The sequence below is a fragment of the Eschrichtius robustus genome, chromosome 4, assembly GCF_028021215.1.
Source record: "Eschrichtius robustus isolate mEscRob2 chromosome 4, mEscRob2.pri, whole genome shotgun sequence".
In the NCBI taxonomy this organism is placed as follows: domain Eukaryota; kingdom Metazoa; phylum Chordata; class Mammalia; order Artiodactyla; family Eschrichtiidae; genus Eschrichtius; species Eschrichtius robustus.
The window spans coordinates 44,735,245-44,752,718 of record NC_090827.1 but is presented as its reverse complement, the minus strand read 5'-3'; the positions used below and the strand labels follow the sequence as shown (position 1 = coordinate 44,752,718).

The 17,474-nt window shown below is 37.3% G+C and overlaps 1 protein-coding gene across 1 annotated transcript in view; it reads left to right on the top strand.

The window, feature by feature from the left end:
- Positions 1-17,474, top strand: part of DCHS2 (dachsous cadherin-related 2) — a 298,713-nt gene that overhangs the window by 172,394 nt on the left and 108,845 nt on the right. Inside the window, exons 5-8 of the mRNA XM_068542087.1 lie at positions 534-1,550; positions 4,285-4,472; positions 5,786-5,885; positions 16,858-17,015. Of these exons, the coding sequence (XP_068398188.1) occupies positions 534-1,550; positions 4,285-4,472; positions 5,786-5,885; positions 16,858-17,015 (1,463 nt within the window). The remainder of the gene's footprint in view (positions 1-533; positions 1,551-4,284; positions 4,473-5,785; positions 5,886-16,857; positions 17,016-17,474) is intronic.

Sequence of the window (17,474 nt, the reverse complement as noted above, 5' to 3'; positions counted from 1 at the left end):
AATATCCTTATATGACTTGTACAGATTTCTCTGCAAGAAAAATTCTAAGAAGTGAATTACTTGTCCAAAGATCTTGTCCTGCTCCCTAACCCTAACCCATCTTCTCTCCTTCCCTTAAATTTTAGGGAGGGTATTTGCCTTTTATTGGTAGGTATCATAGAGAAACACCAGTGTAAACTTGACTTTGCTTCCTCAAATATATAAAACAGACTGTAAAATAGGCATCCACATTATTTTCTGAATATCTTTCCCTTTTACTTAATACAAGAAGAGGGAAGGAAGATGGTGAAACTCGTGGCTTGCTCCTTGTCCATTGGACATTACTTTTGTCCACTAATACATCTGAAACCATGTGTCCACTTATCAACAGGCTTTGGAGAGCTGAGGAAGATGTGAGACATTGCATCGTATTCTCTGTGGATGTGATATACATTAATGCTTTCAGTTCTCAGTGTTTCCAGTAGGTACATTGTTTTGGCATAAAGCGATTGCTTTCTCTTTTCATTTTGTTCTTTTTTTTTTTTCCTTTTCAGATTCCTCAGAGCCAATTCTTTATAGGATCTCCTCTGGTGATCTGGACGGAAAGTTCTTTATTCACCCATGGCTGGGCACCATTCGAACCCAGAAGCCGCTGGATCACGAAACGCAGCCCGTGGTTGTGCTCACCATCCAGGCACAGCTCAGCAGCTCCCCCGCCTGCAGCAGCACAGAGGTCAACATAACTGTCATCGATGTCAATGACAACCGCCCAGTGTTTCCCAAAGCCTCCGATGGGGTTACGATATCCCAGGGCACAATGCCTGGCACAGCCTTGTACCACGCCCGTGCAACAGACAAAGACAGCGGGCCCAACGGGGTCATCCGCTATACCATTGCCAGTCAGAGCCCAAGCATCTTTTCCGTTGACTTGGGGCTTGGTGTGGTGTACCTCAACGAGAGCCTGGCAGGCGCTGGGCCCCGGGAGTGCACGCTGACCCTCATGGCCCAGGATCTTGGTGTTCCTCCTCAGGCATCCCTGTTAGTGCTGACGGTCATTATTGAAAAACAAGAACAAAACCCGTCGTTAACTTTTGAGCATTTGGTCTATCAAGCGGAAGTTAGTGAGTCCCTCTCACCGATGACCCCAGTCCTGAAAATCCAGGCCTGTCTGCTTGGCCCGCAGCTCACAACCCCACAGCTCCTGTACTTGCTGGAGTCCGGCACAGACTCGGCTGCATTTGGCATCCATCCTTACACGGGTTGGATTTATTTGCGGCGACAGCTCGACTATGAATCCACACAAACATATAATTTTAGAGTGTTTGCCTGGATCCCGGAGGACAGAATGTCACAAAATGTGAGCACTTCAGTAATTGTTCATGTCCTGGATGAGAATGACAATTCCCCTACCTTCTTGCATGATGTCTTGTTTCTGAAAGTCAAGGAGAGTCCTGTTCCCCAAGGGGTAATAGGCAAAATTACAGCAGTTGACAGAGACTCGGGAAAGAATGGACAGCTGTCATATTTCCTTTTGTCTGATGGAAAATTCTTCAAGATGAATCCTAATACAGGTAGCATTTTGTAGCTTGTACTTATTCCTTTAAAATTGGAATTGACAAAACTCAAATCTTTTAGCAAATATATAGTTAAAATTACAGTTTTTAATAAATATCTTACTTGATTATAGTATTGTGATTTTTAAAGTGAAGTCAAAATTGAACAGAATTTTCCCTTAAATGATTCATATTTCTCTTGCCTCACACCCACATACTGTCCATATATGGTTCTTATTTTGAATTAGAGGTACACTCAGAACTGGACTAGGTAAATTCTTGTGTAAAGTTTAATTCCATCCCCCCTGCCCAACCATTCTTTTTCATTTGTAGATGTCTTTAAAATTTTTCAAATAATATTTTATAAAATATAAATGTCATCGGTGAAAAACTAGAAAATAATCCACTTTTTAAGATTTTAAGATTTCAAAATCACTGTTTTGATATCTTTCACCATTCTCATTTTGATGAGGGAAACATAGGGAAAGGGCAAATATTTACACCCAGGTTTTTTTCATGTCTTAATTAGTTAAGTTAAATATACAAATGTTATTATATTGTATACATTTACAAGGTCTTTAATTCCTGCAACTACCTACAAATGAACTATGTTTATACTGCAACCATGTAGTTGGAGAAACTGAAACTCGGGTAGCTCAAGTAACATGCCCAAGGTCACGGAGTTAGAAAGAAGTGAGAAGGTCACCACTTTGTACAATTCCAGGAGGCACCATTCATGTTGTGGACTTTGTATGTGGTGCCCCTTGCTCTATAGTGGGACAGAATTTGAATTCAATTCTGATTACCTTCAAAGTGCCTGTCATGTGGATTAGGAAAAGGTGCCCCTTCCTCCAGCAGATGGAGCTTTACACCAGGGCACAAGGCCTGCCGAGATTGCAGCTGTATCTCGGCTCCCATTCAGTCCTGAGCTGGGCCTCGCAGCAAGGCACAAACTGCACCGGCTGCACAGGATGGCCGGCTTGCTCTTTACTTCCACGTGCTAGATAGTTCTCTAGGTTTTCTACTGCACTCGGTAATTTATTTTTTTTGAAAGAAGCTGAAATATACATTCGGTTCCCCCATGATCTCTCTCCCACAGTTAGTCCAGATTCAGAAGACCAGGTGTCCATTCCTAGAATTGCTGTACGGCTAGAAGCAAGAAGCTTCACCTTGGGACTCAGTTTCCTTACCTTGAAAAAAGGAGAGAATTGCCTCCATGCTCCGTGTCCCGCTCTGGGGGGGGGGGGGTGGAGGTGGGTGAAGAGTTAAAGTGTTATGAAGGGGCTTGGAAAGCTACATACTCGTAAGCTGTTCCTGTTCACTGGGGTTGGGGACAGTGGGGCAACGCAGGGGTTGACGACATCCTCCAGTGCGTGGCAGGCATGCGCAGCACGCAGGCACGCCCTCCACGTCCGGGGCTCTGAGCAGCCTCAGGTAGTGACCCGAAACCTCACTTCCACGGAACCCTACGTGGAACCCCCACCCCCAGCCCTGGCTGAGCCTCCCAGTCTTTCCGAACAGCTGCTACATGTCAGAGTTGGTGCAGCAAATAAAAATGTGTTTGCCATTCAGGATTTAGGGTTTTCCTAGAAGAACTGCATTTTGGAACTTTAAAGATGCAGTTGTTGTCTTTGTCATTTTTGTTAGAATCACACAGTTAACACTTTATAAATATAGTTGATATAGTAAGTGGATATGGTAAACACTGCGTTATACCTTCACCAATTCAGCAACTTATCCAAATATGAATTTTTTTTGTTGTTGTTCCTGATTTCACTTTTTGTTTTGTTCTACACACTGTCATTTCATTTGGAGGAAAAGGGCAAAAAGATCTTGGAAATGGCAATGTTAGGTAGTAGTTGCTTCTTGATTACTTTCTCACAAATAGAAATTTTCATAAATAGTGAGGATATTAACGCCTGTTGGAACTCTGCAGCGGGAGACGGGCTACCGGAGATGGCCCTTGGCCGTAGCTAGAGGCAGTTACAATTTTATGCCTGAGTCTGTGGATGAAACATGAGGCTAGTCGCCTAGAAGACAGTTTTGAGCAAGAATATGTAAAATATGGCTTGTAAAGCATGAAGAGTTATTTGGGAAGTCATTGTCCTCACTACACATATATTTTGTGAGATAAAAATAAATAACTCTATACATAAAAGACAAACCAATACCTAGAAATGTATTTGATTTTCATGAAGGTACTTTGCCATTATTTTAAATAATGATAACAACTCTCACGTTTGTAATAATTTACAGCTTACAAAGTACTTTTAAATTTATGATTGCATTAGTGTTTGATAGACCTAGGAGGTAGGGTCAGAGAGGTCCTTCTGCGCCTGAGGTGAAGAAACTGGAGCCCAAACCAGACCTTGTGATGTCAGAGCTGAGGTGCTTTCTGTATATTCAGTATGATGGGAGATATGTTGTAACTTTAAATCTTCTAAATTATTATTAAATTACCACAGAGTATTTTATCATTTGTTGTCATGAATTCATTCTTTAGTTAGAATGGTTGATGGTAGATAATTTGAAATACAAAGAATGACAAATTGAAGGTGGCAGAAGAAACTTCAGAAAATTCTTTCAACAGCAGAGCTAGATTACTAAAGCATGTGGTCTTGGAAGTTGTGCTTTTAGAACTTTATATCTGATTTTCCTTTCTGGGAATTGGTCTGGGATTAAATTGGTGGTTCATAAAGCCACAATTCTAGTACAAGTGTCAGCCTCTTTCATCCTGCTCTGTGTTCCTCAGGCGAACTTATCAGTTGGGTGGCCTTGGATCATGAGCAACGGGTGCACCATCAGGTGACTGTCTTTGTGACTGACCACGGCTCCCCTCCTCGAAACGCCACCGCGCTGGTGTATGTCTCAGTTACTGACATCAACGATAACAGGCCGTATTTCCCACAGTGCCTCCCTGGGAAGGAATTACACATCAAGGTATGTGGAGCCAAGTGGCCGTGCAACGTTTGTAGTATTCTTAGTCACTTGTTTTGAGCACCATCTTGTGGTAAAAAGCTTGAATTTATCCAGTCAGTCTTGTGTGGAAATGCATACATTTCGAGAGTTAGAATTGTCCACATGTCAAAAAAACCCCACAATTAAAACAAGAAAAGAAAATGCTTATATGTGCTATTTGGGATCACACATTCAGTGGTTTTATGATAATGTAGTTCTGTCTGTTGTATGAAAACATCATGGTACTTCATTATCAGTATTGCTCAGACATGGCTTGTTTTTTTTTCAGTAATTTGCATGCCTTTCTTTGTCTACAGCTCCTTGTGGGCAATTGAAGCACATCTCTAAGATGGTTAGTTGAAGATAGGAGAACAATCTGTAGCTCTAAAGTGGAGGGACGTGCAGCCAGAGATTGTAACATTCGATCTTTGCAGGCACATGCAGAAACTTCTCATTATATTTACGTGATCTTATATTTTTCATTTCCATGTTTTTGTATGTTTTATAATGTACATAATAAGTTAGCATATTAGTTCATGTACATAATTAATAAATGTATCTTGGAGGTACTCATACTTTTTTTCAATGAAAGGGTTATATGAATAAAACGTTGGGAAGCTATTGCTCTAAAACATTTGGATGTTCAAATTGAGATCAGGTATGCATATTGAAAACCTCGAAATAGGTATTGAGGAAGTTAATAACTTTAAACTCATCTTCCAAAATCATATTTAAAGAAAATTCTACCAATGCAGAACATTATGATACTATCCTTATGATTTTTATTAATATATCATTTTATGTATCATGGCTTAATTAGGCAGTAAGACCCTAAACTTGGAGTTCAATTCCACATGTACATTTCAGTATTTCAGGAAAGTTTCTATTAATTAATAAGGTATGTTTCCTGAAATAATGGTTTATGTTTATCTTTAGCGTATTTTGGACCTTTTAAAAGAAAGTGATGAATAAGAAGATGCCAGAATTCTTAAAATGCATCAAAAATCTAAGATTTTTTTTAGTCAATTTTATTTCCTTTTTTTCTCAAAATTAGGTTAAATGCTGCAGATAATTTGTTCAAATTGAGCAAAACATTTAAATTTGTAATGCGGATTTTTTTTCATGGTTTTACACCCATACAACTTTTATATGGTAGACATTTGCATTTTGTGTGGATTTAAAAGTAGTTTAAAAAAATAATGCTTAGTAGTAATGTGTTCTGTCACTTAAAGATTCATTGATCTTTTTTTTAAAATTTCACTGACTAATTTGTAAGTGATTTGTCTTAATGACAGGTTCTGGAAGGTCAACCAGTAAATATGTTTGTTACAGCTGTGTTTGCAAAGGATCTTGATGAAGGAAACAATGCAGAAGTTATATATTCAGTATCTTCAGGTAAAAGTTACTATCCATAAAGGATTAAAAGCTTTTAGAATTTCCTCTTTTGTTTACCAACCATCTGCCTCCTTCTGGGAAAATAGTTAACACTGAAAATAGCACCATATTGCAAACAAAATACATTTGTTATTTTCTAGAATCACCTTTAAAAAAAAATTTTAAAAGTTTAATGGGGGCTTCAGTCGGATCCCAGGGAGAGCACTGGGGTTGGCTGTGTGAACACAGCCTGAAGGGGGCTAGTGCGCCACAGCTAGCCGAGAGGGAGTCTGGGGAAAAGGCTGGAGCTGCCGAAGAGGCAAGATACTTTTTCTTGCCTCTGTGTTTCCTGGTGCGAGAGAAGAGGGGATTAAGAGCACCGCTTAAAGGAGTTCCAGAGACAGGCGTGAGCCGCGGCTATCAGCACGGACCCCAGAGACGGGCATGAGATGCTAAGGCTGCTACTGCAGCCACAAAGAAGCCTGTGTGCAAGCACAGGTCACTATCCACACCTCCCCTCCCAGGAGCCTGTGCAGCCCACCACTGCCAGGGTCCCGTGATCCAGAGACAACTTCCCGGGGAGAACACACGGCACACCTCAGGCTGTTGCAACGTCACTCTGGCCTCTGCTGCTGCAGGCTAACCCCACATCTGTACACCTCCCTCCCCCCAGCCTGAGTGAGCCAGAGCCCCCAAATCAGCTGCTCCTTTAACCCCATCCTGTCTGAGCAAAGAACAGACACCTTCAAGCTACCTACACGCAGAGGCAGGGCCAAATCCAAAGCTGAACCCCGGGAGCTGTGCGAACAAAGAAGTGAAAGGGAAATCTCTCCCAGCAGCCTCAGGAGCAGTGGATTAAATCTCCACAATCAACTTGATGTACCCTGCCTCTGTGGAATACCTGAATAGACAACGAATCATCCCAAATTGAGGAGGTGGACTTTGGGAGCAATGATATATATATATATTTTTCACTTTTTCTCTTTTTGTGAGTGTGTATGTGTATGCTTCTGTGTGTGATATTGTCTGTATAGCTTTGCTTTTACCCTTTCTCCTAGGGTTCTGTCTGTCCTTTTTTTTCTTACTTAAAAAATTTTTTCTTAATTATTTTTTATTTTTTATTTTAATAACTCTATTTTATTTTATTTTACTTTATTTTATTTTATTTTACTTTATTTTATTTTATTTTATTTTACTTCTTCTTTCTTTCTTTTTTTTCTCCCTGTTATTCTGAGCCCTGTGGAGAACAGGCTCTTGGTGCTCCAGCGAGGCATCAGGGTTGTGCCACTGAAGTGCGATAGCCAAGTTCAAGACACTGGTCCACAAGAGACCTCCCAGCTCCAAGTAATATCAAATGGCGAAAATCTCCCATAGATCTCAATCTCAATGCCAAGACTCAGCTCCACTCAACGACCAGCAAGCTCCAGTGCAGGACACCCTATGCCAAACAACTAGCAAGACAGAAACACAACCCCATCCATTACCACAGAGGCTGTCTAAAATCATAATAAGGCCACAGACACCCCAAAACACACCACCAGACATGGACCTGCCCACCAGAAAGACAAGATCCAGCCTCATCCACCAGAACACAGGCACTAGTCCCCTCCACCAGGAAGCCTACACAACCCACTGAACCAACTTCAGCCACTGCGGACAGACACCAAAAACAATGGAAACTACGAACCTGCAGCCTGCAAAAAGGAGACCCCAAACACAGTAAGTTAAGCAAAATGAGAAGACAGAGAAACACACAGCAAATAAAGGAGCAAGGCAAAAACCCACCAGACCTAACAAATGAAGAGGAAATAGGCAGTCTACCTGAAAAAGAATTCAGAATAATGATAGTAAAGATGATCCAAAATCTTGGAAATAGAATGGAGAAAATACAAGAAATGTTTAACAAGGACCTAAAAGAACTAAAGAGCAAACAAACACTGACGAACAACACAATAAATGAAATTAAAAATTCTCTAGAAGGGATCAGTAGCAGAATAACAGGGGCAGAAGAATGGATAAGTGACCTGGAAGATAAAATAGTGGAAAAAACTACTGCAGAGCAGAATAAAGAAAAAAGAATAAAAAGAATTGAGAACAGTCTCAGAGACCTCTGGGACAACATTAAATGCACCAACATTCGAATTATAGGGGTCCCAGAAGAAGAAGAGAAAAAGAAAGGGACTGAGAAAATATGTGAAGAGATTATAGTTGAAAACTTCCCTAATATGGGAAAGGAAATACTTAATCAAGTCCAGGAAGCACAGAAAGTCCAATACAGGATAAATCCAAGGAGAAACACGCCAAGACACATATTAATCAAACTATCAAAAATTAAATACACAGAACAAATGTTAAAAGCAGCAAGGGGAAAAACAACAAATGACACATAAGGGAATCCTCATAAGGTTAACAGCTGATCTTTCAGCAGAAACTCTGCAAGCCAAAAGGGAGTGGTAAGACATATTTAAAGTGATGAAGGAGAAAAACCTACAAACAAGATTACTCTACCCAGCAAGGAGCTCATTCAGATTTGACAGAGAAATTAAAAGCTTTACAGACAAGCAAAAGCTAAGAGAATTCAGCACCACCAAACCAGCTTTACAACAAATGCTAAAGGAACTTCTCTAGGCAGGAAACACAAGAGAAGGAAAAGAACTACAATAACAAACCCAAAACAACTAAGAAAATGGTAATAGAAACATACATATAGATAATCGCCTTTAATGAAAATGGATTAAATGCTCCAGCCAAAAGAGAGAGACTGGCTGAATGGATACAGAAACAAGACCCATATATATGCTGTCTATAAGAGACCCACTTCAGACCTACGGACACATACAGACTGAAAGTGAGGGGATGGAAAAATATATTCCATGCAAATGGAAATCAAAAAAAAGCTGGAGTAGCAATTCTCATATCAGATAAAATAGACTTTAAAACAAAGACTATTACAAAAGACAAAAAAAGGACACTATATAATGATCAAGGAATCAATCCAAGAAGAGGATATAAAAACTGTAAGTTTTTATGCACCCAACATAGGAGCACTGCAATATATAAGGCAAATAGTAACAGCCATAAAAGGGGAAATTGACCGTATTGCAGTCATAGTAGGAGACTTTAACACCCCACTTTCACCAATGGATAGATCATCCAAAATGAAAATAAATCAGGAAACACAAGCTTTAAATGATACATTAAGCAAGACGGACTTAATTGATATTTATAGGACATTCCATCCAAAAACAACAGAATACACATTCTTCTCAAGTGCTCATAGAACATTCTCCAGGATAGATCATATCTTGGGTCACAAATCAGGCCTTGGTAAATTTGAGAAAATTGAAATCATATCAAGTATCTTTTCTGACCACAATGCTATGAGACTACATATCAATTACAGGAAAAAATCTGTAAGAAATACAAACAGATGGAGGCTAAACAACACACTACTTAATAACTAAGAGATCACTGAAGAAATCAAAGAGGAAATCAAAAAATACCTAGAAACAAATGACAATGAAAACACAATGACTCAAAACCTATGGGATGCAGCAAAAGCAGTTCTAAGAGGGAAGTTTATAGCAATACCATCCTACCTTAAGAAACAAGAAACATCTCAAATAAACAACCCAACCTTACACCTAAAGCAATTAGAGAAAGAAGAACAAAAAAAGTCCAAAGTTAGCAGAAGGAAAGAAATCATAAAGATCAGATCAGAAATAAATGGAAAAGAAATGAAGGAAACAATAGCAAAGATCAATATAATTAAAAGCTGGTTCTTTGAGAAGATAAACAAAACTGATAAACCATTAGCCAGACTTATCAAGAAAAAAAAGGGAGAAGACTCAAATCAATAGAATTAGAAATGAAAAAGGAGACGTAACTACTGACCCTGCAGAAATACAAAGCATCATGAGAGATTACTACAAGGAACTCTATGCCAATAAAATGGACAACCTGGAAGAAATGGACAAATTCTTAGAAATGCACAACCGTCCGAGACTGAACCAGGAAGAAATAGAAAATATGAACAGACCAATCACAAGCACTGAAATTGAAACTGTGGTTAAAAATCTTCCAACAAACAAAAGCGCAGGACCAGACGGATTCACAGGTGAATTCTATGAAACATTTATAGAAGAGCTAACACCTATCCTTCTCAAACTCTTCCAAAATATAGCAGAGGGAGGAACACTCCCAAACACATTCTACGAGGCCACCATCACCCTGATACCAAAACCAGACAAAGATGTCAGAAAGAAAGAAAACTACAGGCCAATATCACTGATGAACATCGATGCAAAAATCCTCAACAAAGTACTAGCAAACAGAATCCAACAGCACATTAAAAGGATCATACACTATGATCAAGTGGGGTTTACACCAAGAATGCAAGGTTTCTTCAATTTATGCAAATCAGTGAACGTGATACACCATATTAACAAATTGAAGGAGAAAACCATATGATCATCTCAATGGATGCAGAGAAAGCTTTCGACAAAATTCAGCACCCATTTATGATAAAAACCCTCCAGAAAGTAGGCATACAGGGAACTTACCTCAACATAATAAAGGCCATATATGACAAACCCACAGCCAACATCGTCCTCAATGGTGAAAAACTGAAACCATTTCCACTAAGATCAGGAACAAGACAAGGTTGCCCACTCTCACCACTATTATTCAACATAGCTTTGGAAGTTTTAGCCACAGCAATCAGAGAAGAAAAAGAAATAAAAGGAACCCAAATTGGAAAAGAAGAAGTAAAGCTGTCACTGTTTACACATACATGATACTATACATATAGAATCCTAAAAATGGTACCAGAAAACTACTAGAGCTAATCAATGAATTTGGTAAAGTAACAGGATACAAAATTAATGCACAGAAATCTCTTGCATTCCTATACACTAATGATGAAAAACCTGAAAGTAAAATTAAGAAAACACTCCCATTTACCACTGCAACAAAAAGAAAAAAATATCTGGGAATAAACCTACCTAAGGAGACAAAAGATCTGTATGCAGAAAATTATAAGACAGTGATGAAAGAAATTAAAGATGATACAAATAAATGGAGAGATATACCATGTTTTTGGATTGGAAGAATCCACATTGTGAAAATGACTCTACTACCCAAAGCAATCTACAGATTCAATGCAATCCCTATCAAACTACCACTGGCATTTTTCACAGAACTAGAATATAAAATTTCACAATTTGTATGGAAACACAAAAGACCCCAAATAGCCAAAGCAATCTTGTAAAAGAAAAACAGAGCTGGAGGAATCAGCCTTCCTCACTTCAGACTATATTACAAAGCTACAGTAATCAAGACAGTATGGTACTGGCACAAAAACAGAAATATAGATCAATGGAAAGTACAGAAAGCCCAGAGATAAACCCATGAACATATGGTCACCTTATCTTTGATTAAGGAGGCAAGAATATACAGTGGAGAAAAGACACCCTCTTCAATAAGTGGTGCTGGGAAAACTGGACAGCTACATGAAAAAGAATGAAATTAGAACACTCCCTAACACCATACACAAAAATAAACTCAAAATGGATTAAAGACCTAAATGTAAGGCCAGACACTATCAAACTCTTAGAGGAAAACATAGGCAGAACACTCTAAGACATAAATCACAGAAGATCCTTTTTGACCCACCTCTTAGAGAAATGGAAATAAAAACAAAAATAAACCAATGGGACCTAATGAAACTTAAAAGCTTTTGCAGAGCAAAGGAAACCATAAACAAGACGAAAAGACAACATTCAGAATGGGAGAAAATATTTTCAAATGAAGCAACTGACAAAGGATTAATCTTCAAAATTTACAAGCAGCTCATGCAGCTCAATATCAAAAAAAACAAGCAACCTAATCCAAAAATGGACAGAAGACCTAAATAGATATTTCTCCAAAGAAGATATACAGATCGCCAACAAACACAGGAAAGAATTCTCAACATCATTAATCGGTAGAGAAATGCAAATCAAAACTACAATGAGATATCATCTCACACCGGTCAGAATGGCCATCATCAAAGAATCTACAAACAATACATGCTGGAGAGGGTGTGGAGAAACGGGAACCCTCTTGCACTGTTGTTGGGAATGTAAATTGATACAGCCACTGTGGAGAACAGTATTGAGGTTCCTTAAAAAACTAAAAATAGAACTACCATACAACCCAGCAATATTACTACTGGGCATATACCCTGAGAAAACCTTAATTCAAAAAGAGTCAAGTACCAAAATGTTCATTGCAGCTCTATTTACAATAGCCAGGACATGGAAGCAACCTAAGTCTCCATCAACAGATGAGTGGATAAAGAAGATGTGGCACATTATATACAATGGAATATTACTCAGCCATAAAAAGGAACAAAACTGAGTTATTTGTAGTGAGGTGGATGGACCTAGAGACTGTCATACAGAGTGAAGTAAGTCAGAAAGAGAAAAAAAAAAATACCGTATGCTAACACATATATATGGAATCTAAAAAAAAAAAAAAGAATAAAAATTGGTCAGAAGAACCTAGGGGCAAGTTGGGAATAAAGATGCAGACCTAGTAGAGAATGGACTTGAGGATATGGGGAGGGGGAAGGGTAACCTGGGACAAAATGAGAGAGTGGCATGGACATATATACACTACCAAACATAAAAGAGATAGCTAGTGGGAAGCAGCCGCATAGCACAGGGAGATCAGCTCGGTGCTTTGTTGCCACCTAGAGGGGTGGTATAGGGAGGGTTGGAGGGAGGGAGATGCAAGAGGGAGGAGATATGGGAACATATGTATATGTATAACTGATTCACTTTGTTATAAAGCAGAAACTAACACACCATTGTAAAGCAATTATACTCCAATAAAGATGTTAAAAAAATAAAATAAAATAAAAATTTAATGTAAAATCATATTATTTTTTCTATGTCCTAAGTAGAAATCAACCAGCCATCCACTTTAAATGAATAATTTTCAATAATGTAAAATGCAAATCAACTTTTACTGATAAGAAAATACTAGTTAATGGATAAAAATTGGTATTGAGTATAAAGACATATGATTATGAACACCAAGCATCTGTGAATCTCTGTGAAAATTAAATATTCTTAAGGTCAGAGTAAATCATATTTAGAAAATGCAGAGTGAAGTAAGTCAGAAAGAGAAAAACAAATATTGTATGTTAATGCATATATGTGGAATATAGAAAAATGGTACAGATGAACCTGTTTGCAAGGCAGAAATAGAGACACAGACATAAGAGAACAACGTATGAACACCAAGGGGGGAAAGGGGAGCTGGGATGAATTGTGAGATTGGGATTGACATATATACACTAAATAATATGTATAAAATAACTAATGAGAACCTGCTGTATAGCATAGGGAACTCTACTTCACTGTACAGTAGAAACTAACATATCATTGTAAAACAACTATACCTCAATTAAAAAAAAATAGGATTAATAAAAAAATGTCACATACGTACACACATGTATGTATATGTAGGAATTTTATTGAGACAGGCTTATGTTTATGTTTTTCCTTGAGAATGCACAGGCCTCAGATTGGTTCCAGTGATTAACTTTAGTTGGCATTTTGTTTTTATACCATTTTAAGAGACATTTGTTGCTTTGCCATGTTTGACACAAACATAGGGAAGCAAGGGACAACATTGCCTTTATCTGCAGATAATTTAATTGTCTACATGGAAAACCCCAAATATGCTACAGGCAAATCACTAGAATCAATAACATAAAAAATTTCTGGGAACAATGTCAACATACAAAAATCACTAGCATTTTAAGAACTAAGCAGGATTTCAAAGGTTTCATTCACTGTAACAAAGAAAATCATTGGGTGTGGGGTCCAGTTTACTGTGAAGATAATGAAGTTTAGGCTTTAAGGTTCTTCACTAGCATGGGCTCCTCTGGGGTGGGAATATTGTCCTATTTTCTTTAAAGAAGGACGATCAAATTATGTGTTTCCCCCCTCTCCCAAATCAGAATCATCTTGACTAGAAGCATAGGGAGGAAAATTTCAATAAAAGATATTTAAGACCTTTATGTAGAAAATTACAAAATAGATGAAAGACCTAAAGTAGAAAGAAATGAAAAGGCAAATCATGTTCATGCTTGGGAAGATGACATAGTGGATTGTTCAGGAACAATGAGTCTGCTGCATACACACATACACTCACAGGTTAATAGATTAAGCTACAATCCTGCTATGATACAGTTATTTGGAAAGGAACAAAACCATGCTATATATTACTCATGAATATATGGACTAGAAAGATACACCCCCACTTTAGAACAGAGGCTGTCTACAGGGAAGAAGAAAGGGAATGAGATTTGGAGATACACACAGGTCCTCTGCTGTACTTATATTCTGTCATTTCTTTAAAAATTTTGAAGAAATATTGCAACTTTACCAATCTAGAAATGTTTACATGGAAGGTCATATATTTCTGAATGTTTGAAATGTTGATTTAAAAAAAAATTAGTTTCTGAAATGATACTTGGGGCATAGCAATATAAAAATGTGGTGATATCTGTTATGTTACTCATACCTTTGCTTTAACTTTATCCAATTGCAAAATAGAGGCAACTACAAAATGTAAGATAAAATAACAAGATAAAGATCAATATAATGAGAACAAAGATATATATATCACATTCATGAAAGTTTTCATTCACCTATGTAAATGGACCAAAGCATAGAAATCACAACCAGTAGGTGTTACATAATTTCCTGCTCTATACTCTGACTTTCTTAAGAACAGGAGTTCTTTTTTATTTGCCTTTATTTCCCCTATAACTGGTAAAGTATCTGTTACATGATAGTGACTCACTGACAGTTGAATAAAAGAATGAAAGAGAGCCACTAGCCTAGACATCGTCTGAAGTTCTTTGGGTTGTTTAAAGTATTTAGATTTTATCAAAGAACACAAATCTGTTATTTAACAAACCAAAAAAAAAAAACCCTGCCATGATCAATTTGAATTAGAAGTATCAATACAAACTTATGACATATTTTAGTGTGTGCATGTGTATATTCTGTGACCACTGAAAAAGGCCTAGAAACTGACTGACCCAGAAGCAATGAGCAGTATACAACCTCCCAATACTGTACTCCATGGAATGAACCAGGAGTCCTTGGAGAAATGACTGACTCCAGGTCTTGGACAGGAAATCTTCAAGATAAGTCTGTAACATTTTGTCACCCCAGATACAAGGAGGCTGCTAAAGATGACTAGGATCATATCAAAGACTCAAGAACCTCCTTTAAGAGGATCCTAATATTCAAAGATGGAACAATTTGAATATCAATAGGGATAATATTGGGAATAGATTGAAACTCTTATAATATGTTTAAATTTATGCTTAATGATTCTTAAAACAGAAACTAAACAAACCTTTAATTATCATAGTTGGAGCACTGAAGGATGTTAGTAAGCCAATCCATTATTTTGAAGACTTAAATAAAAGTTTACCATCAAACATTTATCCTGACTTTTCCTATAATGAACTGTCCCACTGGGTTACCAATAAGTAGATAAGAAGAAGTTGCTCTTTAGTAATATATTCCGGCTAATAAATGAAGAAGGGATCATAGACTCAGAATGTTATACTTTGCAACATTTATTGAATCATTAGTGGATCCAGGCTGTGCACCAAAGGGGGCCCACATCACAAAAAGAGACAATCAGACATGTGCTTCTGAAGGAAAACACAAAACGGCATTTATGAAGTAGTCTTCCCCCCAAACAACCTGAATCTGATTAATTCTCTAGATCTACATCCCAATTTAAGGAGAACATAGAGGACAGAAAAACATATTAAGCTACACTTTGGAGATAAGCAACAGGCAAATCTAGACCACGGGAAGCTTCAGGATACATGATCCAGTTCTTCAGCAAATGAGTTGCAAGAACAAAATAAAGAGATGGATGGCAGGAATGCATAGATTGAAGAGATATGCAAATACAGAGTTTATGTTGAACCTAATTTGACTAAAAAAAAGATATTTATGAGACAACTGGAAATTTAAAAGTTAACTAGATATTTGATAATATTTAGGAATTATTACTAATTTTTAAAAGTATAATATGGTACTGTGATCGTATTAAATTTTTCCTTATCTTTTAGAGATGCATGTTGAAAAACATACAGAAGAAATGATATGATTTCTGAAATTTGCTTCAAAAGAAGATGGTGAAGGGAAATATGTGAATGGGGAATAAGATTAGCCATGAGTTGATAAATATTATTATTATTTTAAATTATTTTCCATATGGTTTTTTTAATAGGATATTGAATATAGTTCCCTGTGCTACACAGTAGTTCCCTGTGTTTCTGTCTCATAGATAAGTTCATTTGTGTCATATTTTGGATTCCTACATATAAGTGATATCATATGGTATTTGTCTTTCTCTGTTTGACTTATTTCACTTAGTATGATAATCTCTAGGTCCATCCATGTTGCTGCAAATGGCATGATTTCATTCTCTTTTATGGCTGAGTAGTATTCCATTGTATATATGTATCACATCTTCTTTAACCATTTACATGTTGATGGACGTTTAGGTTGTTTCCATGTCTTGGCTATTGTAAATAGTGCTGCTATGAACACAGGGGTGCATGTATCTATTTGAATTAGAGTTTTGTCAGGATATATGCCCAGGAATGGGATTGCTGGATGATATGGCACATGAGTTGATAAATATTGAAGCTAGATGATAGGTACATGAAAGTTCATGATATCATTGTCTACTTTTTTATACGTGAAAATTTCTATAATAATTTTTTAAATCTGTTATGTTTCTTGTCTGTATTTTTAGTATTATCCTTATGCTCATATTCTCACAGAGCTTAAGGTAAATAAATCTTCCAAATGATCACAGGTATATTTGGATTAATTAATTCTCTGTATTCTGCATTGTCAACTAACATTAATTTCTTAATTTTGTGTGTGTTTGTGTGTAGAGGGTAGTTCTGATCACTTCAAGATTGATGCCAACAGTGGTGAAATAAGAACAACCAGAGTACTTTCACATGATTATGGACCTTCTTACAGGATGATTGTAATTGCCAGCGACCAGGGGGTGCCTCCTCTTCAAGGACAGGCAGTTATTAATATTCAGGTAATAGCTCACATCATACAAAGTGTGGAAAGATGCTCTGAGGGGGTTTTAATTTTATATAAAATTGTAGAGTGAAGATACATTAAATATATTAATACTCTTTTTTTTTTTCACACACACACACTGTATTTTATTTTTACAAGAGATAAATAGACTGACACCAAGCATTGTACATGGATGACCACAACAAAAGCAACAATGATTGCAATTACCAAACATGAAACATACTCATACTATGTCATAATATTGACATTCAGTCCAGTAATCCTCCACTGTAACAGCTCCTTTACTTTGCAGTGAAAATTGATTTGTATATTCTTTGCCTCTGAGTCCTTGTGGGATTTTTTTTTTTAAATTCAGACAGAAAGTCACAAAAATTATACTCATCCTCATCAGTTCACTCAGTCCCATGTAATTAATTTTTTTTTATCTTGATCTTTTGTTAGCACTTTTATGAGT